At 37.8% G+C, this 25,256-nt stretch overlaps 2 protein-coding genes across 10 annotated transcripts in view; one reads left to right on the top strand and one right to left on the bottom strand.

The window, feature by feature from the left end:
* HEPACAM2 (HEPACAM family member 2) overlaps window positions 1–15,547 on the bottom strand; it is a 53,497-nt gene extending 37,950 nt beyond the window's left edge. For 7 of the 8 annotated variants that reach the window (XM_061197790.1, XM_061197794.1, XM_061197792.1 and 4 more), the window contains exon 1: window positions 3,074–3,265. In XM_061197790.1, the coding sequence (XP_061053773.1) occupies window positions 3,074–3,152 (79 nt within the window). In that variant the 5' untranslated portion in view covers window positions 3,153–3,265. Of the gene's footprint in view, window positions 1–3,073; window positions 3,266–15,317 lie in introns of those variants that run through there. The other variant, XM_061197798.1, reaches the window with a different exon arrangement.
* Window positions 15,548–15,759: 212 nt separating this feature from the next.
* Window positions 15,760–25,256, top strand: part of VPS50 (VPS50 subunit of EARP/GARPII complex) — a 130,134-nt gene continuing 120,637 nt past the window's right edge. For both annotated transcript variants that reach the window (XM_061197789.1, XM_061197788.1), the window contains exons 1-2: window positions 15,760–15,881; window positions 23,585–23,653. In XM_061197789.1, coding sequence (XP_061053772.1) covers window positions 15,849–15,881; window positions 23,585–23,653 — 102 coding nt within the window. In that variant the 5' untranslated portion in view covers window positions 15,760–15,848. The remainder of the gene's footprint in view (window positions 15,882–23,584; window positions 23,654–25,256) is intronic.

Genomic DNA, 25,256 nt, shown 5'->3' with positions numbered 1-25,256 from the left:
CTGTTCTCGGAGTTTGGGGAAATCATTGCAGAAGTCCTTGTTTACTTTTTACTTTTTTTTTTTCTGAAAAGGGGAAGAACGCTTTTTCTCTACTTTTTGTGTGGTTGAGTTGAAAAAGATTAACTGAGATTGTAATATTCTGAAAATGATTGGGAGGCACTTTCTTACCATGGAGTGCAAGCATGACTAGAATAGAAATGTAGGTGACTTTTGGATCTTGACTCAGAAAGCTGAATCTTAAGTAAGAAAGCTTGATTGGAGAGTCTATGACTGAAGTTATGGGAATAAATTCTATTTAATAAAATATTAAATACGACACAAATATTGCAGCCCAGGGAAAAATGAAACTACTTTAGCAGAAAATAACATTTTACATGGCACTTACAATAATCATTAAGGGGAGTGAACTAGTTCTTTAGTCTATTTTAGAAAATGCATCATGTAATAATACCTTAAATAATATATTACCATCAATAGTATCTCTGAATATATTCAATGCTTATCATACCAAATGATATGAAATCATGTTATTTAAATTTTTTTCAAATATGTGTGCTTTTTCAAATATATGTATGACAGTGAGAAGACAGCACAGCTGTTACAATAGCTGTTTGCTTAGATTGCCTACATCATTTTTATCAGATAAATTATAGGTAGCAAGTTATAAGAGTATCAGTGAGGAATGAAATTTTCTTTATACAGTTTCTAATCTCAGCCACTAAAATCTTTTTACTTTGCAGGAAAGACATGAATCTATTGATATGATGCAATCCTTACTTGTAGTGAACTTTGCAGACTAAACAGATAATAGGATGCTTCTGCTACATTTTAGGATCACATACTCTTTTGCCATTGCTGTATTTCCCCTGACAGGTGTGGAATCCATGCTGGCAAAACAGTAGTTTACGGACTTAAAAAAATTAGCTTCATTTTGAGAAATTTTCAAGTGCTCTTTCCTTGTTGTACGAGAAAACGTAAATGACTAAACTATTGATTTTAGGAAGTCAACCTCTGTAAGAACAAATAAACTTTATGAAAATAAATGATATAAAAATGGATGAAATTTAAATTTCCCCTTAATATTCCAAATATTTGTACTTAAATGAAAATTCAATTTTATTATTAGATTCACTAATATGTACTTTTTGAGTACAAAAAAGGAAACTTGACTTTTTGCATATAAGGCACTATACTAATTTGGAGAACACTGATAATACCATTAAAAATCTGACATACAAAGTTATAGCAATACTCTCCCCTTCAGAGACTCCCTTAAACTATAAAACTAAGACATTATAAAGGACTGTCCAGCGATAAAGAACACTTTTGACGTCATATTGCAAAATTTATCTATATTCCAGCAACAAAAGACTCCCTAGACCAGTTTCACTGTATTTAATATAAACATCAGACTTCACAAAGTGACCTCTACCGTGGCTCAAAATAGTTGGCATTTACTTCCCCATTGCCATGTATGATATTAGCAAGCACAACACAACTATTATTGACTGAAAATAAACTCTTGTATCTTTAGAGAAAATAGAAATTATGATGTACTTTGAACAGATTTTACGAACTACATTTGGGGCTTCAAATTTCTAAGATTTTTTAAAAGAAAAAACAAACTGATACTCAATATTCCAAAATACAAAAAAATTTCCAAATTACCCATGGTCTTTACAACATACTACCAATGGAGAAAAGTAAATTTGTGAAAGAAAGTCTTAACGGATAATAACTGCTTTAGCTGCTTATGAACATGCTATCTATTTCTCTAAAGTATGTTTAATTTTATTTTAGTAGAATTCTTCAAATGAATTGTCTCTAAGTTCTTCTTAAAGCCAATTACAAAAAATTACTTAGGAAAAGACAGCAGTCCCATTGTTATAAAATTAAGTGCGGCACTGACACAAAGGATACTTTCAAAGCCCAGAAAAATGCACAAAGATAAAAAAGCCAGTTACGGTCATTGCTTAATTTTCCTAAAAATTTCAAAACCTAAACAGCTATATAGGCTTGAATTTGACAACATAAACACTGGAACAACAATCACAACTATGGGAAACTCAAACATTTAAAAAATTTACAAACCGTATATTTCAAATATGCGGAATATGAACAATATTAGGGATAAATGTAAATAACAATCACATTTACTATGAAAACTATACCATAAGACACCAGTAAGTGCAAAGCTCTAAACTACTGAAGAAGGCTAAAACTTAAGTTGTTTATTTAGCTAATTTGTTCTTAAAATTTAAGGAATAGTTTTTTAAAAAAATTCCTGTCTCTTGGATATAAATAAAACAAGAGACTTTTAAAACTCATAAATAGGAAGAATGGAAAGGGAACACCTGGTGAAAATAATGATGACATAAAAACAGTGGGAATGTTGGAGAAAGACTTTAAACTCTAAGGTTAAAGAGGAGAATGAGGGAGAAATAGAGAAAAAAATTTTTAATTGAACTAGCCATTGGGCAAAGAGAAAGGCTAAAGGCATTTTGGAGAAATAATACTTTTAAACACATTTCTCCCGATTGTGTATAAAATATTTTTTGTCAGTTTGGAATCTCACCTTTTTCCATATTTCATAAGATAGGTAAAAAATAGATATGAGCTATTAGCTCTAAAATAGAGCTAACAGTTTGCCACAATATCTTTAATTAAAACAGCCCAAAACTATGTTCAAAAATTGTTTTAAGTTTCACTGTAAGTGGTCACAAATTCATGACCTACAAGAATATTTGCCAAAGTAGAATGCATTATAGAGTGTTGAACCTATATATAAACTCTGTAAAAAGAAGAGATTCATTAAGTTTTTAGAATGTCTTAACTTTCTTAATGAGTGCTACTCACAATCATTGTTGTCCTAAGAAAACAATAACCATCTATTTATTGAACCTCACTTCTCCTAAATGATCCTGTTTCTTTGCTGGAACAAAGTGTGTTATTGTTTAAAATTCTGAGCTGTTCTTCAATTATCTGAGTGAATCTACAGCCTAAAGCAAATATTTACTTTATGCCCACAATTTAATAAAAAGGTAGCTAGAACAAACTTCATGCAGTGCCTTACCTAAGAGAAGGAGGTATATTTTGCACTGAAAGACCCCAACCGTGCTGCTGAAGGGCTCCATGAAAGCATCCTGTCCCATGCATACAGTGCCCTGTTCCTGGTGGCAACTTGGTTCATGGACCAGCAGCTGCTGGTTTATTTGCCAGGGAAATTAGCAGTGAGGTAACATACCCTAGCCTGCCTCTTGCTTCTGTGATTTGAATACAGAATGAATGTGTATACAAAGGACACAGGGAGTGGGAACACCTGTTATATGCTCTGCAAAAAAACAGGCTTGTGACTTTCAGAACAGCTTCTTAGCGATTATCAGTAATTGTCAGCATATTTCATGAATTATTCTTAGTTATTAATAATCACATGAAGGAAAACATCCTTTTGGGTGACTAATGAAACCCAGTATGCTTTCATAATGAGAGCATATTGTGAAATTTCCTGAAAAACAAAAGCGGGTTTCCTATCATGTAAAACGATGCCATTATTTTGAAATTAAAATTTTTTTCTATGAAAATCGCAGTATTTCATATATCTGCTAAACAGTTATAAATCACCATGAAGTCACTAAGTAACATGTAAAAGTTATACCAAAGAAAATAGAGCACCTTAATGGCTTTAAATGTGTATTTTTCTATGTAGTATTTCCTGTTACAAATGTCTGCCATGGTTTTATTGAATCTATGGATTCATGTAATTTTTAAAAGCAAACCACAGGTGTGTTTCCAAGTGACACTGAATCATGGACCATGTATAATTATAAATAAAAGCTTAAACCAAAAGATAATATCTGAGGTCACATTTTCACAGCTGAAGCACAGAGTAAGTGAACCAATGGCCCAGAGACAATCTTGCCTCTTACGGTGGTATCTGGGCTACAGATTTTCTGCCTGGCCTTTTCACTGCCATGGCAGCAGGCGGTCTGCGCACTTCCGCTTAATTTACTAAGTTATAAGTTAACCCCTATTTCATTTCATGTACTGCAAGAAGGTTGTAGTCCAAGCCTTTGCTATATAAAATAAAAATCTGCATCTAATCAAGCAAAATTCCTTGCATAAATCATTTTTTTAAAGTAAAGGCTCACTGAAGAAGTTCAGTGATAATAGGGGAAGGAAGAATATTCCTCAAGTGTAATTAAAGGTAAAAAAAAAGGAATGAGAGTTATTTTGGAGTTCAAGTTTGGAAACACTTTAAGCATTAAAGCTTCCAGAACTGTTTCTACAGGCAAAGAAAATAAGTGACTATTGGAAAACCTGAGGCCTCTTCAGAGGTCACTTTATGACCTCTCCAAGCTTCAGAAAAATGGTAACAGCTTCCCCCTGGTAACTATTATACCACAACTTTCTCTGTGCTATCTCTAAATCTTGCATGTGTGATTTAGAGATAGCAGCACTATTTCAGCACTTATCTCATTAACCTCAATTGATTTTATTGCATGTTTATTTTCCCTCTGGGCTCATCTAATACAAAGACTGGTCTTATTCATCTATGGATCTAGCATAGTGGTTAACTAGTATTTTTGTTAAGTTGTTCCCCCAGAAATAAACCCAAATGTTCCTTGGCCCATGTCTTCTGATTCTCAGTTGATGCTTAAGAAATGCGTATAAATTTTAATATTGGATTGCACAAAATACAATTTGGAAAGTAATATTGAAGTTCTATATATAGCACATAGACTCCCCCTCACATCTTTTAAATCAACATTAATCTCTAATTGCTTTTATTAAACAAGCTCTTTCTAGTGCTTTTCAGACACAGTGCTGGCTCATGATAAAGTGTTTTGGGTCCTAGTCAAAGTGAGAGAAATAAAGATGATGGAATAAGTTTTTTCCAATGTTAAATTCACTTAATTTAAAGGACTGATATTTATTCTGAGATTTTTTTCCTGTTTTTTTGTGTTATATTAAAAATATCCTTTACTTTATGGCATAGCGATAACAGATGTTACATAAATAAATTAAATTCCAAAACGAATTAGGTCATCTTTTCATGTCATGGCACACAGTAAAAAACGACAACGCCTGTCTGGCACATCCTGAGAAAGTGTTGTGACAGAACCATGATAATGCGCCCTCTAGTGGCAGGTAGTAGGAATAAAATCTTAGCTGCTGGAGTTATTTCTGAATTCGGGATGTTTACACAGGAAGCCACACAAGACAATGTTAAAATATACCTTCATTTGATAAAGGAGGCAAGAATATACAATGGAGAAAAGACAGCCTCTTCAATAAGTGCTGCTGGGAAAACTGGACAGCTACATGTAAAAGAATGAAATTAGAACACTCCCTAACACCATACACAAAAATAAACTCAAAATGGATTAAAGACCTAAATGTAAGGCCAGACACTATCAAACTCTTAGAGGAAAACATAGGCAGAACACTCCATGACATAAATCACAGCAAGATCCTTTTTGACCCATCCCTTAGAGAAATGGAAATAAAAACAAAAATAAACAAATGGGACCTAATGAAACTTAAAAGCTTTTGCACAGCAAAGGAAACCATAAACAAGACCAAAAGACAACCCTCAGAATGGGAGAAAATATTTGCAAATGAAGCAACTGACAAAGGATTAATCTCCAAAATTTACAAGCAGCTCATGCAGCTCAATAACAAAAAAACAAACAACCCAATCCAAAAATGGGCAGAAGACCTAAATAGACATTTCTCCAAAGAAGACATACAGATGGCCAACAAACACATGAAAGAATACGCAACATCATTACTCATCAGAGAAATGCAAATCAAAACTACAATGCGTGTGCCTCTGAGGTGGGAGAGCCAACTTCAGGACACTGGTCCACAAAAGACCTCACAGCTCCACGTAATACCAAACAGCGAAAATCTCTGAGAGATCTCCATCTCAACACCAAGACCCAGTTTCACTCAACGACCAGCAAGCTACAGTGCTGGACACCCTATGCCAAACAACTAGCAAGACAGGAACACAGCCCCATCCATTAGCAGAGAGGCTGCCTAAAATCATAATAAGGCCACAGACACCCCAAAACACACCACCAGACGTGGACGTGCCCACCAGAAAGACAAGATCCAGCCTCACCCACCAAAACACAGGCACTAGTCCCCTCCACCAGGAAGCCTACACAACCCACTGAACCAACCTTAGCCACTGGGGACAGATACCAAAAACAACAGGAACTATGAACCTGCAGCCTGCGAAAAGGAGACCCCAAACACAGTAAGATAAGCAAAATGAGAAGACAGAAAAACACACAGCAGATGAAGGAGCAAGGTAAAAACACACCAGGCCTAACAAATGAAGAGGAAATAGGCAGTCTACATGAAAAAGAATTCAGAATAATGATAGTAAAGACGATCCAAAATCTTGGAAATAGAATAGACAAAATGCAAGAAACATTTAACAAGGACGTAGAAGAACTAAAGAGGAACCAAGCAACAATGAAAAACACAATAAATGAAATTAAAATTACTCTAGAAGGGATCAATAGCAGAATAACTGAGGCAGAAGAACAGGTAAGTGACCTGGAAGATAAAACAGTGGAAATAACTACTGCAGAGCAGAATAAAGAAAAAAGAACGAAAAGAACTGAGGACAGTCTCAGAGACTTCTGGGACAACATTAAACGCACCAACATTCGAATTATAGGGGTCCCAGAAGAAGAAGAGAAAGAGAAAGGGACTGAGAAAATATTTGAAGAGATTATAGTTGAAAACTTCCCTAATATGGGAAAGGAAATAGTTAATCAAGTCCTGGAAGCACAGAGAGTCCCACACAGGATAAATCCAAAGAGAAACACGCCAAGACACATATTAATCAAACTATCAAAAATTAGATATAAAGAAAACATATTAAAAGCAGCAAGGGAAAAACAACAAATAACACACAAGGGAATCCCCATAAGGTTAACAGCTGATCTTTCAGCAGAAACTCTGCAAGGCAGAAGGGAGTGGCAGGATATACTTAAAGGGATGAAGGAGAAAAACCTACAACCAAGATTACTCTACCCAGCAAGGATCTCATTCAGATTTGATGGAGAAATTAAAACCTTTACAGACAAGCAAAAGCTGAGAGAGTTCAGCACCACCAAACCAGCTTTACAACAAATGCTAAAGGAACTTCTCTAGGCAAGAAACACAAGAGAAGGAAAACACCTACAATGACAAACCCAAAACATTTAAGAAAATGGGAATAGGAACATACATATCGATAATTACCTTAAATGTAAATGGATTAAATGCTCCCACCAAAAGACACAGACTGGCTGAATGGATACAAAAACAAGACCCGTATATATGCTGTCTACAAGAGACACACTTCAGACCTAGGGACACATACAGACTGAAAGTGAGGGGATGGAAAAAGATATTCCATGCAAATGGAAATCAAAAGAAAGCTGGAGTAGCAATTCTCGTATCAGACAAAATAGACTTTAAAATAAAGACTATTACAAGAGACAAAGAAGGACACTATATAATGATCAAGGGATCGATCCAAGAAGAAGGTATAACAATTGTAAATATTTATGCACCCAACATAGGAGCACCTCAATACATAAGGCAAATACTAACAGCCATAAAAGGGGAAATCGACAGTAACACAATCATAGTAGGGGACTTTAACACCCCACTTTCACCAATGGACAGATCATCCAAAATGAAAATAAATAAGGAAACACAAGCTTTAAATGATACATTAAACAAGATGGACTTCATTGATATTTATAGGACATTCCACCCAAAAACAACAGAATACACATTTTTCTCAAGTGCTCATGGAACATTCTCCAGGATAGATCATATCTTGGGTCACAAATCAAGCCTTGGTAAATTTAAGAAAACTGAAATCATATCAAGTATCTTTTCCGACCACAACGCTATGAGACTAGATATCAATTACAGGAAAAGATCTGTAAAAAATACAAACACATCATGAGAGATTACTACAAGCAACTCTATGCCAGTAAAATGGACAACCTGGAAGAAATGGACAGATTCTTAGACATGCACAACCTGCCGAGACTGAACCAGGAAGAAATAGAAAATAGGAACAGACCAATTACAAGCACTGAAATTGAAACTGTGATTAAAAATCTTCCAACAAACAAAAGCCCAGGACCAGATGGCTTCATAGGCGAATTCTATCAAACATTTAGAGAAGAGCTAACACCTATCCTTCTCAAACTCTTCCAAAATATTGCAGAGGGAGGAACACTCCCCAACTCATTCTACAAGGCCACCATCACCCTGATACCAAAACCAGACAAAGATGTCACAAAGAAAGAAAACTACAGGCCGATATCACTGATGAACATAGATGCAAAAATCCTCAACAAAATACTAGCAAACAGAATCCAACAGCACATTAAAAGGATTATACACCATGATCAAGTGGGGTTTATTCCAGGAATGCAAGGATTCTTCAATATACGCAAATCAATCAACGTGATACATCATATTAACAAATTGAAGGAGAAAAACCATATGATCATCTCAATAGATGCAGAGAAAGCTTTCGACAAAATTCAACACCCATTTATGATAAAAGTCCTGCAGAAAGTAGGCATAGAGGGAACTTTCCTCAACATAATAAAGGCCATATATGACAAACCCACAGCCAACATTGTCCTCAATGGTGAAAAACTGAAACCATTTCCACTAAGATCAGGAACAAGACAAGGTTGCCCACTCTCACCACTATTATTCAACATAGTTTTGGAAGTGTTAGCCACAGCAATCAGAGAAGAAAAAGAAATAAAAGGAATCCAAATCGGAAAAGAAGAAGTAAAGCTGTCACTGTTTGCAGATCACATGATACTATACATAGAGAATCCTAAAGATGCTACCAGAACTACTAGAGCTAATCAATGAATTTGGTAAAGTAGCAGGATACAAAATTAATGCACAGAAATCTCTTGCATTCCTATATACTAATGATGAAAAATCTGAAAGTGAAATTAAGAAAACACTCCCGTTTACCATTGCAACAAAAAGAATAAAATATCTAGGAATAAACCTACCTAAGGAGACAAAAGACCTGTATGCAGAAAATAATAGGACACTGATGAAAGAAATTAAAGATGATACAAATAGATGGAGAGATATACCATGTTCTTGGATTGGAAGAATCAACATTGTGAAAATGACTCTACTACCCAAAGCAATCTACAGATTCAATGCAATCCCTATCAAACTACCACTGGCATTTTTCACAGAACTAGAACAAAAAATTTCACAATTTGTATGGAAACACAAAAGACCCCGAATAGCCAAAGCAATCTTGAGAACGAAAAATGGAGCTGGAGGAATCAGGCTCCCTGACTTCAGACTATATTACAAAGCTACAGTAATCAAGACAGTTTGGTACTGGCACAAAAACAGAAATATAGATCAATGGAACAGGATAGAAAGTCCAGAGATAAACCCACACACATATGGTCACCTTATCTTTGATAAAGGAGGCAAGCATATACAGTGGAGAAAAGACAACCTCTTCAATAAGTGGTGCTGGGAAAACTGGACAGGTACATGTAAAAGTATGAAATTAGAACACTTCCTAACACCATACACAAAAATAAACTCAAAATGGATTAAAGACCTAAATGTAAGGCCAGACACTATCAAACTCTTAGAGGAAAACATAGGCAGAACACTCTATGACATAAATCACAGCAAGATCCTCTTTGACCCAGCTCCTAGAGAAATGGAAATAAAAACACAAATAAACAAATGGGACCTAATGAAACTTAAAAGCTTTTGCACAGCAAAGGAAACCATAAACAAGACCAAAAGACATCCCTCAGAATGGGAGAAAATATTTGCAAATGAAGCAACTGACAGAGGATTAATCTCCAAGATTTACAAGCAGCTCATGCAGCTCAATAACAAAAAAACAAACAACCCAATCCAAAAATGGGCAGAAGACCTAAATAGACATTTCTCCAAAGAAGATATACAGATTGCCAACAGACACATGAAAGAATGCTCAACATCATTAATCATTAGAGAAATGCAAATCAAAACTACAATGAGATATCATCTCACACCGGTCAGAATGGCCATCATCAAAAAATCTAGAAACAATAAATGCTGGAGAGGGTGTGGAGAAAAGGGAACACTCTTGCACTGTTGGTGGGAATGTAAATTGATACAGCCACTATGGAGAACAGTATGGAGGTTCCTTCAAAAACTAAAAATAGAACTACCATACGACCCAGCAATCCCACTACTGGGCATATACCCTGAGAAAACCATAATTCAAAAAGAGTCATGTACCAAAATGTTCATTGCAGCTCTATTTACAATAGCCAGGACATGGAAGCAACCTAAGTGTCCATCATCGGATGAATGGATAAAGAAGATGTGGCACATATATACAATGGAATATTACTCAGCCATAAAAAGAAACGAAATGTTGTTATTTGCAGTGAGGTGGATGGAGTTAGAGTCTGTCATACAGAGTGAAGTAAGTCAGAAAGAGAAAAACAAATACAGTATGCTAACACATATATATGGAATGTAAGGAAAAAAAAAAAGGTTATGAAGAACCTAGTGGCAAGATGGGAATAAAGACACAGACCTACTAGAGAATGGACTTGAGGATATGGGGAGGGGGAAGGGTAAGATGTGACAAAGAGAGAGAGTGGCATGGACATATATACACTACCAAACGTAAAATAGCTAGCTAGTGGGAAGCAACCGCATAGCACAGGGAGATCAGCTCTGTGCTTTGTGACCACTTAGAGGGGTGGGATAGGGAGGGTGGGAGGGAGGGAGATGCAAGAGGGAAGAGATGTGGGAACATATGTATATGTATAACTGATTCACTTTGTTATAAAGCAGAAACTAACACACCATTGTAAAGCAATTATACTCCAATAAAGATGTTAAAAAAAATAAAAACAAAAAACCAAAACAAAACAAAACAAAAAAAACTACAATGCGAAATCATCTCACACCAGTCAGAATGGCCATCATAAAAAAATCTACAAACAATAAATGCTGGAGAGGGTGTGGAGAAAAGGGAACCCTCTTGCACTGTTGGTGGGAATGTAAATTGATACAGCCACTATGGAGAACAGTATGGAGGTTCCTTAAAAAACTAAAAATAGAACTACCATATGACCCAGCAATCCCACTACTGGGCATATACCCTGAAAAAACCATAATTCAAAGAGTGACATGTACCACAATGTTCACTGCAGCTCTATTTACAATAGCCAGGACATGGAAGCAACCTAAGTGTCTGTCGACAGATGAATGGATAAAGAAGATGCAGCACATATATACAATGGAATATTACTCAGCCATATAAAGAAACGAAATTGAGTTATTTGTAGTGAGATGGATGGACACAGAGTCTGTCATACAGTGTGAAGTAAGTCAGAAAGAGAAAAACAAATACCGTATGCTAACACATATATATGGAATCTAAGAAAAAAAAAAAAGTCATGAAGAACCTAAGGGCAGGACGGGAATAAAGACGCAGAGTTACTAGAGAATGGACTTAAGGACATGGGGAGGGGGAAGGGTAAGCTGGGACAAAGTGAGAGAGTGGCATGGACATATATACACTACCAAATGTAAAATCGATAGTTTGTGGGAAGCAGCCGCATAGCACAGGGAGATCAGCTCGGTGCTTTGTGACTACCTAGAGGGGTGGGATAGGGAGGGTGGGAAGGAGGGAGACACAAGAGGGAAGAGATATGGGGATATAGGTATATGTATAGGTGATTCACTCTGTTATAAAGCAGAAACTAACACACCATTGTAAGCAATTATACTCCAATAAAGATGTTAAAATATATATAACTTCAATTGCTTTCCATTTTTACATGATTATTAAAGATGGTTTAAATTGTTTTATCATTATAAGAAATTTCCCACCATCAACATCTCACATCTCACCTGTAACCTACTGAGGGGCTCTGCTTTACCATACTGTTCAGGAGCTTGTTTATTGATCTTAGTTATATTTGCATTTAAAGTGGAAAAACTGATTACATTAAGCAATCTATATCCATGGTGGCTAAACTGCAAACAATGCAAGAAGCTACTGGGGGTAGTGTGTGTGTGTGTGTGTGTGTGTGTGTGTGTGTTTGGGTGGGGGTGAGTGCAAGGCTTTTTTGTCACTTCTCAACTCACACTGTAGTTTACTGTCAAGTTTGTTTTAATTTTAAGTAAGGCTGGTCTTGCTTTATAAAGCGAAGAGTCTGCCATATGCATTTCAAACATCCACATTCATTATTTACTAGTAGCATATGAGTACTTTGGAACGGTAGGAAGAATTGGGAATGAGAGGTGGTGACATGCCAATGCCAAGGTCAACATAGGACAGTGAGGAGTGAGAAGAACTGGGGAAAGAAAGCCTTGTCTTATGTTCTAGTCCGATAGGTCTTCGGAAAGATTAGAGTTTACAGGGAAGAGCTAGCTGCTAAAGAAGGCCATCATAATCGCCTGTGCCTGTGCTAGTGTTCACTCCTACTACAGTGCTGCCTCTCAGAAGCCCTAATCTACTGATAGGGCCGCTAAATCACTCTACAGCGATGTTTTCCTTCTTGGGCCCTTCTCCAGGTCACTGCTTTACCTTTGGCAAGTGTCCTGTTTTCTACTACTGCTTGCTCAGGAAGTGTAGTTACATCATCCTGGGGAGGCCACATCTTTCTGCTGCTTTGATATTTATAGGATGACTAGAAATGTATCTTCCTAATCAAACCAGGATCTCAGCTTTTATTTAAGCTTCCAGGGGCTCCTCCTATTTGGGCCATCAGAAATATGTCCTTATCTTACTTTACTGCTAACGCTACTGCCCCGAATCAGATCAACTCACTTTATTCTTAGCCCGGATGTTCCAATCTACAAAAATGGGGCTGGCACCCCTTTACCAAGGGACGGCTGTCCAACAGGTTCTCCTCAAGACTTACTGGCAGGCCATCCACACCCTCCACTAGTTTGCTCTGGCCTACCACTAATGACCCTCAAGCAACTGTGAAAGTTCTAAGTCTCATATATGTATTTTTGAAAAATGGAAATGAAATGACATGCTTCACCTTTTAAAAAGTGCTCTTTAGGGCTCTAGGTTTTTGTTTTTATTTTTTAGTTTAGGGAGTTAAAAAGGTAGCATGGGTGGCTCAGTTATTTTCTATAGTGTTAGGGTATGCTGAATTAGAAAATATATTTTATTTAGGCAACAGCACTAATCTACTTTACATGCTTCCAATATTACAGTTACAGCCTTTGAACTTTTAGAGGCCTGGTTGTCCACTTCGTTTTAGTTAATAAGAAGTAAACTAAAATGTAGAGTATTAGAGTTAAGCAAAGTTGTAATGCCTTCTTGCCTCTTCAGGGTCAAGTAGATACAGAAAACACTCGTTTCCCCAGTTTGGCGGATAGGAAAAAAACAAATACACAAAATGAAAAAAACTTTTTTTTTTTTGGTCACCTGCAACTTTGTTTACTGAGGGGAAAAATTTTGGGTTTGGGTCTGGGTTCTAGTCCTGTGACCTCAGAACCTTAGATGGATTCATTTTCTCACTCTAAAGAGTAGATTTTAAATGCTAGAGCTGGTTGCCTATAACAATCTCTTGACCTTAAACAAAGAACTCCCGCAAAGATGATAACAATAACAATGGCATCCTCCTCAGGTGAATCTGAACAGTCAAGTTTGAGAACTACTGGACTTGGATCACCCCTAATATATGCTTTTCAACTAAATTGTAAACTCCTTAAAGGTCAAAACTGTATTTTATTAATCTGAAGTGCTTAGGATAGTGTTGACTAGTGCCCAACAATCAACAAATGTTTACTGAATTGGGTTTCATTTTATATGCTAATATGGTCAGCAGTTTCTGTCTCTTTGATACTTTCAGGGACTTCTAAATACTGAAGACTTTCACACAGTAAGAACTGTCTGGCAATTAAGATTAGAGCAGGTAAAGAATGAACTAAACTAAGGTTGCCCAAAAGGTACTGAAATTTCTTCATGGGGTTAGAAGTAACAGAGTCAGAAAACCATATAGGTAAGCATATCATTTTAAAAGGAATTGTCAAGCACAATGACAGAACTACGAACAGGGTGGTTCTGTTGGAGCAGAAAACTGGGCAGAATTATGACTATAATACTTCATAATCGTAAGGTGCTTTACAATTTATAAATTGCATTCACTTACATGCTCTCACTTATCCTTACAAAACCCTAAGTCAAATATTACAACCTCATTTGTAAAAAATTCGTAAGACAAGATGCCGAGAGGTCAAAAACTAGAACTTCAGAGTTGCGAATAACCTCTATATTAGTTTCCCCCATTTGCACACCACTTTTATTATTTTTGCCATATCTGACTACCACCCACAACTGTTGTTTATCTAATATTTTTCATTAGTTTGGCACACTTTAACATTTCTTTAGTTGTCCTAAGAAATATCTTTGAAATCATGGGTCTGTGTTTCATTATTTTCTAATAAACATTAATTAAAATAAATGCGAAAAGAAAATCCTTGGTAGCCTTACTTAAAACATCTGGATAAACAGCCCTTCAGTTTCTTCTTGCATATCTGCAGTAACCTTAAGCAAGTTACTTAATTTCTCCGTACCTCAGATTCCTCATCTTTAAAATGGGGATAATAGTACCAACTCCATATGACGCATTCATACCATTAAATTAAAAAAAAAAAAAGACTCATTCATACCATTAAATTAAAAAAAAAAAGACTGTCATTCATACCATTAAATTAAAAAAAAAAAAGACTGTCATTCATAACATTAAATTAAAAAAAAAAGACTCATTCATACCATTAAATTAAAAAAAAAAAAAGCTTGTGTGGATAAATGAGATACCAAACGTAAAGCTATTAGCAGAGTTTTTGACAGGTAGTAAGCTCTCAGTAAATGTTAGCTATTGTTAATTGTTAGCTCTGGGTCACTTTTTTTTTTTTCTGGTATTCTCATAACTGGAAAGTTCTTTCTTAAATTGAGCCTCAAACCACTCCCCTATTGCTTTCCCCAGTTTAGCTAAACTGCTAAAAGTTGAAAAGAGGACGTTAAAGTGACATGTGTACTTATTGTTATATTTTCCATCTTGACTTGCTTTAGATTACACAGGTGGTAAAATGATAGGTGGGGATTAAATCCTTTGGTTTTAGTTTTCTGCTCTGGATGCCAATACTGAGGAAGAACAGCCCTAACCTGGACAGCCGCCATTGGACAACTTGGACCACTCTTTTCCTCAGGCCAAGCCCTGTGCCACCTGGGGAGTGCCAAGTTCTCAGGTCACCTCTTTGGAGCCATCCCGTCCTTGGCGTTGCAGTCCCTTCGCGTGAGTCTGTCGTCCTCTCACTCCGCCCCTCAAGACCAGGTGGGGTTTCCTCCACCACACTCCTGGGGGGGGGGTCATGTCAGCCTGGTTTATATACTGTCTTCTCAGCGTTTGTTCCTGTTGCTCAATGTCTGGTCACCTATGAGTTAGGTTTTCGCCTCGCCGGAGCAGCTACCGAGAGCAAGTACCTCTTTATAGACCGGCGACCGCAGTGCTCTCTCAGAGCGAGATTTGTGGGCTTAACCGAAGCGTCAGCTGCTTTCCTTGCCGGGAAATGTAGTACCTGGGCCATCCTCTCGCCTCCATTGCAGGTGCCAACGGCAGCCGGGGGACTACAATTCCCAGCATGCTCGGGGAAAGGAAGGGAAACCCAGCTCGGCAGCTCCACGTGACCACTCACTATGGCTTCGCTGTGTCGGGACCGGCTGTCTGGTAATTCTGTGTGATTTGTTAGTTCTCTGCAGCAAGGTGCCCCCTCACGAATTCGACATGCAAAGAATCAAATCTCTTATGACCCGGCAGGTAAGTCGCAGAGGCTGAAGCAAAGGTCTCCTTCATTTCTCCTGGGATAGGAGCCGAGATGTTCTGTTCCCTGGGCCGCAGGCAGGCAGATAACCAAATTATAGGTTGTGGCAGGTGTCAGGGGCACCATAAAGCTCGAGCACACCCTGGAAAACTCATCTAAGCCGCCAGGTTCGGAGCCCTGCTCAGGTGGATCCCGGTAACCCAGAAACATTCCTTTAGATGAGGTCAATTAGGAAGTCGGAGGCTACATTTGTTCGTCCTTTTCTCCCTTTTGCCAGCTTCCCAGTGATAGCCCTAACTACCCTGCAGGGTTCCCTTTATCCAAGCTGCCCATCGTCTGTGAGGGTGGCCTGGGTAGGGAAGTGAGGTCTGTGCAATAGAGATGACTAGAAAGAGTGAAAAAAGCAGATAATTTGAAGACAGAACTGATAGCTTTATGACTTTGGGCAAGTCCCTAAATCTAGTAGCTTTAAGTTTCCGGATGTGAAAATGAGAATAATAATTATTTTTGTTCATCCTGTCTCACAGTTCTGTTATCGGAGTCATCAGTAAGTTAGTGTATGTGAAATGATACTTTAAAAAAATCATTGTCATGGCAAAATAATGGTCCTTTTTTTTTTTGCCAGAATGCTAATTCATGAATAAAACTTTGGCTGTTTTCTGTCTCATCTCATAAATATTAGGGACTTCCTAAAAATGTGTCAGCTTCCTTCAAATCAGAAGTGGCAGAAACTTACTTTTATGTACTTATTGATTATGGTTTGGTTTTAGATACCTTTATTTCAACTCTAATATTTTACTAGAATTGGCCATTCTTTATTATTTTTATATGAGAGAAGGGTAATTTAGATTAAAGTTTTAAATCAGTGTGGTTCTGAGAACCTTGGAGAATGTGGAGGATGATCATTTAGTGAAAGGTTCATTTGTGAATTCTTTTGTTGTTGATTAAAAAAAGACTACAAATGCCAAATTAAATTCTTATTTGATAGTTTAGAATTTGAGAGATAGCTGAATAGATTACAAATTGTAGATCTCTGGTGAAGAATATATGAATCCTGTGTGTTTATTTTACTTCTGTCAAATTATATTGTTACTGTCATGAAAATAAAATTTAGAAGTTCTGTGAATAATAAAAGATTTAATTAAGTGTGTAATATCAGTTGGCAGTCCCTCACATTTGTTGAGTCCTGGTCTTATGCCTCATAACACTTCTTTTTTGAGGATGGGTTTGAGTCCTGCTCCATCTTGTAATAGCTGTGTGACCTTGAGCAACTTACCTAACTTTTTTGAGCATCTGTTTTCACATCTTTAAAATAGGAATGATAACATGTATCACATGGGGCTTTCCTAGTGGTGATGTGTATATGATATGATCAACGTAAAGAGATAAAGGAGTTACCACAGTTCCTGGGCCTTATCAAAGAAGTGCATGATCATAGAGATCATCTCAGTGATTGAATTGATGGTTGGAAAGCGGGAATACTGGAAGCCGGCAGTAATTCAAACAATAGTTGATTTCAGGCTGACTTTGGTATCCGTTTGATTTTTTTTTTTAAAATAAATTTAGTTATTTATTTATTTTTGGCTGCGTTGGGTCTTCGTTGCTGCACACGGGCTTTCTCTAGTTGCAGCGAGTGGGGGCTACTCTTCGTTGCGGTGCACAGGCTTCTCATTGTGGTGGCTTCTCTTGTTTCAGAGCACGGGCTCTAGGTGCGCGGGCTTCAGTAGTTGTGGCACGTGGGCTCAGTAGTTGTGGCTTGCGGGCTCTAGAACGCAGGCTCAGTAGTTGTGGCGCACGGGCTTAGTTGCTCTGTGGCATGTGGGATCTTCCCGGACCAGGGTTTGAACCTTTGTCCCCTGCATTGGCAGGCGGATTCTTAACCACTGCACCATCAGGGAAGTCCCCCATTTGATTTTTAAAACAATATACAGTTTTGTACATTATACCACTAATACCCCTAAACTGCCTCTGGGATGCTGAATTTGGACTTTTGTGCCTCAGCTAAGTTTGGTGCTCTCTGCTGTTGCTTGCTGGCAGTTCAGCACAGTTGATATTGTCATCATTGTATAGCAACTTTGATTGGTTTGTTTTCTTTTTTTAAAAATAAATTTGTTTATTTTATTTTTGGCTGCATTGAGTCTTCGTTGCTGTGCACGGGCTTTCTCTAGTTGCGGTGAGCGGGGGCTACTCTTCGTTGTGGTGTGCGGGCTTCTCACTGCGGTGGCTTCTCTTGTTGCGGAGCATGGGCTCTAGGCGCGCGGGCTTCAGTAGTTGCAGCGTGTGGGCTCAGTAGTTGTGAGTCGCGGGCTGTAGAGTGCAGGCTCAGTAGTTGTGGCGCACGGGCTGAGTTGCTCCATGGCATGTGGGATCTTCCCAGACCAGGGCTCGAACCTGTGTCCCCTGCGTTGGCAGGCAGATTCTCAACCACTGTGCCACCAGGGAAGTCCCGGTTGGTTTGTTTTCTAACCCTATTTTGTAATAGTGAGTGGGAGAGAAAAATACAGAAGTCCAGATACCAGTGATAATAAGTTTATGTCTCTTAAATGTAGTGAAATTGTTCTGAAAATGAACTCTTCAGCCTCAATCAGTTGTTTATTGGATTGAGCAGGTAAAATCTGTGCTTAGTTGGGATGGAAAAAAAAACAAAACTAAACTAAAGAGCACATACAAAAAGCTGGAACTATACTGTAAAAGGTGAGGTAAAATTCAGAGTTTCACACATATTTTAAAAGTCATCCTAATTATATTTGTTTATGGCTTGACTTCCACATGTTTAATCATTATTAATACACATTTCATGAATCTACGAGGTAGGAAAGTAGGGTGCTGCCTAGAGTTACATTGGGGATTTTATTTGTACTGTTTGTTGTTAGGTTAAAGGTAGTAATATTACAAATAAATATACATAAAGATGTTTCTTTTTTGTGAGGCTAAAGAATATGCTGATAATATGTTGTTGTTGATGTGGGGATATGTGAAATTAAGGTCTATGAAACTTAGAGTTTTTGGCATTTCAGCTCTCCAAGGATCTTGGTTTGGAGGAGAGTGTAGAGCAGGCTTTGTTAGCACTCTTTATTTAGATGAGCTCTTTTGTTCTGCTTTCTCCATTATGCTGGGCTCTGTTCTTTCAGTTCATTCAACAAATGATTACTTAACACTATGTGCCAGGCACCATTCTAAGTTTGGGGGATGCAGCAGTTAACAAAACAAAGTGCTAAGGCAGACGTGGTGATACATGCTTTGGAGGAATAGAGGATAGGGAATCCTGGGAGTTATTGGCAATTTGGGGTCATTTATAATTTTAGATAGGGTGGCCATGGAAGGCCTCACTGAGAAGGTGACATTTGAGTAAAAACCTGAAGGAGGTGAGGGAGTAAGCTCTGAGGTTGTCTGGGAAGGAGCATTCTGGGTGGAAGGAAAAGCAGATGCAGAAGCCTTGAGGCAGAAGCCTTGAGGTAGGAGCATGTTTGAGGAGCAGCAAAGGGCAGTGTGGGTGGAGTGAAGTGAGTGAGGAGAGAAGTAGTAGGAGATGACGTCAGAGAGCTGAGGGCAGGAAGCCTGATCACATAGACCCTCATCCTCACCTCATCTCCTCTACTTTTCTCCTCACTCATAGCAAGGCCAGGGAGACCAATAAGGATGCTAATGCAGTAATCCAAGTGAGATACGGTATGGGCCTCACCCAGGGTGCTAAGTGGTGGACGTATTGAGAAGAGGTCAGATCGTGGATGTATGGTAAATGTGGAGTTGACAGGATTTCTTTTTTTTAAAAATTAATTAATTAATTAATTAATTAATTAATTAATTTTTGGCTGTGTTGGGTCTTCGTTTCTGTGCGAGGGCTTTCTCTAGTTGTGGCGAGCGGGGGGCCACTCTTCATCGCGGTGCGCGGGCCTCTCACTATCGCGGCCTCTCTTGTTGCGGAGCACAAGCTCCAGACGCGCAGGCTCAGTAGTTGTGGCTCACGGGCCCAGCTGCTCCGCGGCATGTGGGATCTTCCCAGACCAGGGCTCGAACCCGTGGCCCCTGCATTAGCAGGCAGATTCTCAACCACTGCGCCACCAGGGAAGCCCAGGATTTCTTAATAGATTGGATTTGGGCTGTGAGAGAAAGAGAAGCTTCAAGGTTGACTCCAAATGGTTTGGCCCCAGCAATTAGAAGAATGGTATTGCCATTTAATGAGGTGGGCAAGACTGAGAGAGGAACAGATTGAAGGAAGGGAGAAAGTTTTAAGACTTGTTCATTTCAAAGCCTCTTGGATATTTGGAGAAAGAAAATAAGCAGTTGGCTAAAAGAGCCTGAATTTCTGAGGAGAAATTCAGGGTATAGATAAAAATTTAGGAGTTATGAGAATAAAGAGGGTATACAAATTGGCTAAGATCACCAATGGAGTGATTGTAGAAATAAAACGAGTCCACAGTTGGAGCTTTTGAGGATTCAGTGTTTCAAGGTCAGGAAGGCGGATTGAGAAGGAGCAGCCAGTGAAGTGAGCAGTCTGCTGCAACCTGAAGAGCACCTGTCCTGTAGCAGATGCTCAATAAATATTTGTTGGATAGAGAACATCCAAATCGAGTGGGTCCTGGAAGCCACGTAAAGAATTTAAAAGAAGTGGGAGTGGTCAGCTGTCTTAAATGCTACAAATGGGCCGTGGAAGGTGAGAATAAGAATGAGCCTTTGGACTGAGCAGCAATAAGGTCATCGGTGACCTGACAACAGCGCTTCTGTGAAGTGGTGAGGAGGAAAGCTTGATTAGGGTGGGTTTGAGAGAAACTGAGGGCTGCGTATAAACACTCTGTTGAGTTTTGCTGAAACTTTTTCTGAAGAGAAAAGGAATCACAAATCATCTCACAGGCTCCTTTTGATTGTTGGGATGTAAGTTGCTGGTCTCATAAATGGAAATTGAGTATTCATGTAGGCAAAACAGAAGTAGTCTGAAGTGTAATCTGATTTGGACAAAGAAATAAAATTGCAGAGACAGGTATTATTTATGATGGATTTTATATAAATTTAAACTGGGGAAATTATGAAAACAAAAATCAAATACAAAAGAAAATCAAATAATGGTTAATGATTATAGTGAAAGTTTTAATTTAATAAAGGCAGAGTACTGTACTTATAACCATGACTTCCTGCTTTAAAGAGGCAAAGATAAAATAAAAATGCTGACTTCATATTTGTTAGTAGAAATTTATAAAATTGCTAATCAAAGGGTTGAAGATCTATAATCCTAAAATACAGGTGAGTCATATTGTGCTTTGAGACATTTATGTAATTCTTTATTTCTGTTTTGATAAGGTAAAAAAAAAAGCATTTCTCTGTGATATTCAGAATAATGGTCAACACTTAAAGAGTGCTTACCATGTACAAGACACCATTTTTGGCCTCTCATATATGTTATCTCCTTTATCCCTTATAACAGCCCGTGAGTTACTGTCACCGTCGTTAGAGTATGATGACAGGCAGGTTGTCTGCAGAAGCCATTCTGTGAATCCCCTGCTTCCTAACATGTACATAGGGTTTCCAATTTTTATTAATTTTATTTTGTACATTTGGTGGGAAGTTGTCATGTATTAGTAGCAAATTATCATGTGTGGTAACTAATTTGGAGGCAAGGCCTGTTTCTAGATATTGGTATATACCAGTTGTTTACTTGTTTTAGGCATTGGTTTCTTTACTGAGTAACTCTGGGGAAAGAGAAAATTACACCTGATATATTCCTTCAAGAATTTATTAGAGTGGTTAAACAAATCTATACTTTTTAAAATGTTTGTTTAAAAGTCATGGCAATTATTTTTTTAAAAGGTATTTTAGGGGTGGTCGTGATTTTGAATCAAATTATGAAGTTTTACTCTCATGTATGTGTATACGTTTGAATGTATATAAGCGTGTGTATATAATGTATAGAGAAGTTTAATTCCATAACCCAACCTTGCCTTCTTTACCACTTTTGGTGCTATGCCCTTGTGATGACTCTTGGTGAGAAATTGGGACAAGGAAGAACAAACACACAAGAGTAGTTTCGTACTTTTATTTTCTTACTCATTTTAGCCTCAGTATGCTTTTCTTATTCCTGCAGACTTCCCTAGAAACTTCATTTTAAAGTAAGTTGCATATTCCCATGGGAACGATGGTCTAATTAGTTAGAGATTGGAGCCTAAGACTCCAAATAATTTACTAATTTCTTTGGTGCTTACTCTGTTCCTGGAACTGTGCTAGCCCCTGGGCTATAAAGGCAAATAGAGGACTTGGTCTTTCCCTTCTCTTGGGTCTGAGAGAGATATATATTTAATATTTAAAACTTCACTACTTTGGCAGAGGTGTTGGGAAATCTCTAGTGGGGTTTCTAAAACATAGAGATTATAGTAGTCATCCAGGTTGCTTGTTAAAATGCAACTCCTGGTCCTAATCTAGAAATACCTATTTATTAGCTCTGTGGTGGGACCTAGAAGTTTTATGTGGAAGTTTTATGTTTAAAAACTTCCCTGGGTAATGTTGATGGAGATGATCCATGAGCATTACTGAGAAATAGGGTTTCTTTGAAACATAAGATTTAGGAAAACTTCATAGAGGAGTTCTGAAAGTGGAGTATTGGTTTGGTTTCTTTAGAGGGTGGGGTGTGTGTGTGTGTGTGTGTGTGTGAGTGAGAGAGAGAGAGAGAGTATGAGAGAGAGAGAGAGACAAAGAAGGCTGGGGAGGCGGTATTCTGGGGATAATGGAAGATTGGGGATGAGGCAGAGCACCTTGTCATAAAAAATTGTAGCTATGACTGCTGGTATTTTATAATAGGGGAGAGAAAATACACACCTCTGTAATTTAAAAATCAGCAAGTTCTACTCTAAGACTCAAATAATCAACCTAAACATAACATATATTTTGGTTACCAAGGACACCAAAGAGCCAATATAGAGTATCTAAAGGACAGAAACTTGACAGTAGCGTAAATCTCTCCTCAAGTTCATGTACCAGCTAATTTTGCTTATAGACTAATATTACAGGGAATTTAGGTGTCTGCCTTGAATAGACTATGTTAAAAAGAAGCTTTTAAAGAAAATTTAAATGGCTGACTTCTTTTTGTCTTGATAACTTTCCCTGGTACAAATGAGACTTTGAGAATCCCTCATTTGATGTGAATATAGAAAGTACCAGGTACTTTCTATAAAGAGCTAAAGCAGTGAGATGTGAGATTTAAGTCTCAATTATGTAGTATAAATTGGGTGCATTGGTGAGAAATGATAAAATCTAGGGATTACTTATGTATTAACTAAGCAATTATCATTATTTAAAAATCTTTGGTTAGCTCAGTCGGTATATTGTATCTGTGGGTCATAATGCTTGGACCTTTTTACCACGTGCATTTGGTCATGATTAATAGATAAGTGCTTTTATAGAAAGCTTTTTGTCACCCAAGTTTCTTTTTGTTGTTTTTGAATCATGGTTAAGTTAGACTTCAACCGTTAGGTATAAAGGTGCCATATAGTAACTTTATTTTAAATTTCCGAAAGTACATCTTTACTTGATTTAATAATAGTATAGTACTATATGTGTTGTGACAATTGTTTTTAGAAACATATGTTCTATCTATTTTAAAGCAGGAAAATTTCTGTTTTTAAAATGGTGATTTCTATTCAATAAGTATATTCTATCATGTTACAGTTCTGCAGCACAATTAAAATTCCTTTTATGTTATTTTTTTTTTAAGGGTCTGAAAAGTCCCCCAGAGAGCCTCAGTGATGTTGGTGCCATTGAGAGTCTCCGGGTCCCTGGAAAGGTATTGATCTACATGAGTGAGCGCGACTTTTCACTTCCTTAAGAAAATATTGTTGCCTTTGGATAATTGATTCACAGAAGCTTTTCCTTCCCACAGGCAGATGGTTGTTATGATGAGCTAGGTAAAGTTTTATAATGCAGTAGGCTTGGGGCTTGTTTTTGCTTTCATTACTCATTGGGATGCAGTATGATTCATTATAGTGAAGCAGAAAATGGGAAATTGATAAATTTAGAGTTTATTATTGTATCAAATTCTTTGCCTGAAAGCAGTTATATATCTATAAATGGAACTTATTGATTCATCTGCTGTAATTTGGATAAATAAAATGAAATGGCTTACTTTTTATGCCATAACACTGAGCCAAAAATCATAGTAAATTATGTTTTTGTTATGGAGCAGAGATTTTTTCTTTATTTTATAAATTTATTTATTTATTTATTTATGTTTGGCTGCATTGGGTCTTTGTTGCTGCGTGCGGGCTTTCTCTAGTTGCAGCAAGCAGGGGCTACTCTTTGTTGCGGTGCACGGGCTTCTCATTAAGGTGGCTTCTCTTGTTGCGGAGCACGGGCTCTAGGTGCGTGGGTTTCAGTAGTTGTGGCACGGGCTCAGTAGTTGTGGCTCGTGGGCTCTAGAGTGCAGGCTCAGTAGTTGTGGCTCACGGGCTTAGTTGCTCCGTGGCGTGTGGGATCTTCCTGGACCAAGGCTCAAACCCGTGTCCCCTGCATTGGCAGGTGGCTTCTTAACCACTGCGCCACCAGGGAAGTCCCTGGAGCAGAGATTTTTGAGTAAGTAGTTAAAGCACAGCTTATGCTAAATTGTAGATATCTTGGATTTTAATCCCCTGATATTCATGTGAACTTCGCAGTCTACAAATTTAATAGGTGTCATTTGAAAGCTAGCTGGCTTCCCCTCAGGAGAAATATTAGCCTTTGTTAAATAAGTAAATCCCTGCTGTCTCACTCTCCGGTGCCTCGCCACTCACAGCTGCCTCCATGTATAGCAGCTCTATCGTGGATCAAAGCCTGTTTTGAATGTCTGCTCTTGTGATTTTCAATTTGAGGATCATATTTGAAACTACTGTTTGTTTCCTGTGTCTGGCAACTTAATACACAGGGCTTGTTTGTCTTGATCAGCAATCATACGGCCTCTTATCACACCTCAGTGTCAGCTGCTTAGGAGGGTGATTTCCCACCTCTTTGAGGTGCCTTATCCCCTAAAGTGAATTTTGTATTTACTGCTTAGCTTTTATATTAGGTCAGATACAAATATGATAAAATTCTAACCAATGCTTTTGCATGAAATGGCTCAGAAGCTATAAAGAGGCATTTTGAATAGTTTTATATAATTTTAGAAAAGACTATTGGTTGTGATAAAATTGGGAACTAAGAGATAACCATAAATTCTAATTGACAGATAATTCTCTGTATTTCTTTGACTTAAAAAAAAGATTATCAGACATTATGAACATGCCTTGAAGTAGATTGCATTAGATGTTTCAGAACCAGAGTAAAATTGATAAGTGAGCCTCTTTTAAAAATACATGAATGTATTGCATAGGAACTTTCTGTTTTCTTTAAACCATGAGTCCGTGATGTTTTTCCAC

The sequence above is a fragment of the Eubalaena glacialis genome, chromosome 8 (genome assembly GCF_028564815.1).
Source record: "Eubalaena glacialis isolate mEubGla1 chromosome 8, mEubGla1.1.hap2.+ XY, whole genome shotgun sequence".
Lineage (NCBI taxonomy): Eukaryota > Metazoa > Chordata > Mammalia > Artiodactyla > Balaenidae > Eubalaena > Eubalaena glacialis.
This window is presented reverse-complemented; position numbering and strand designations above follow the sequence as displayed.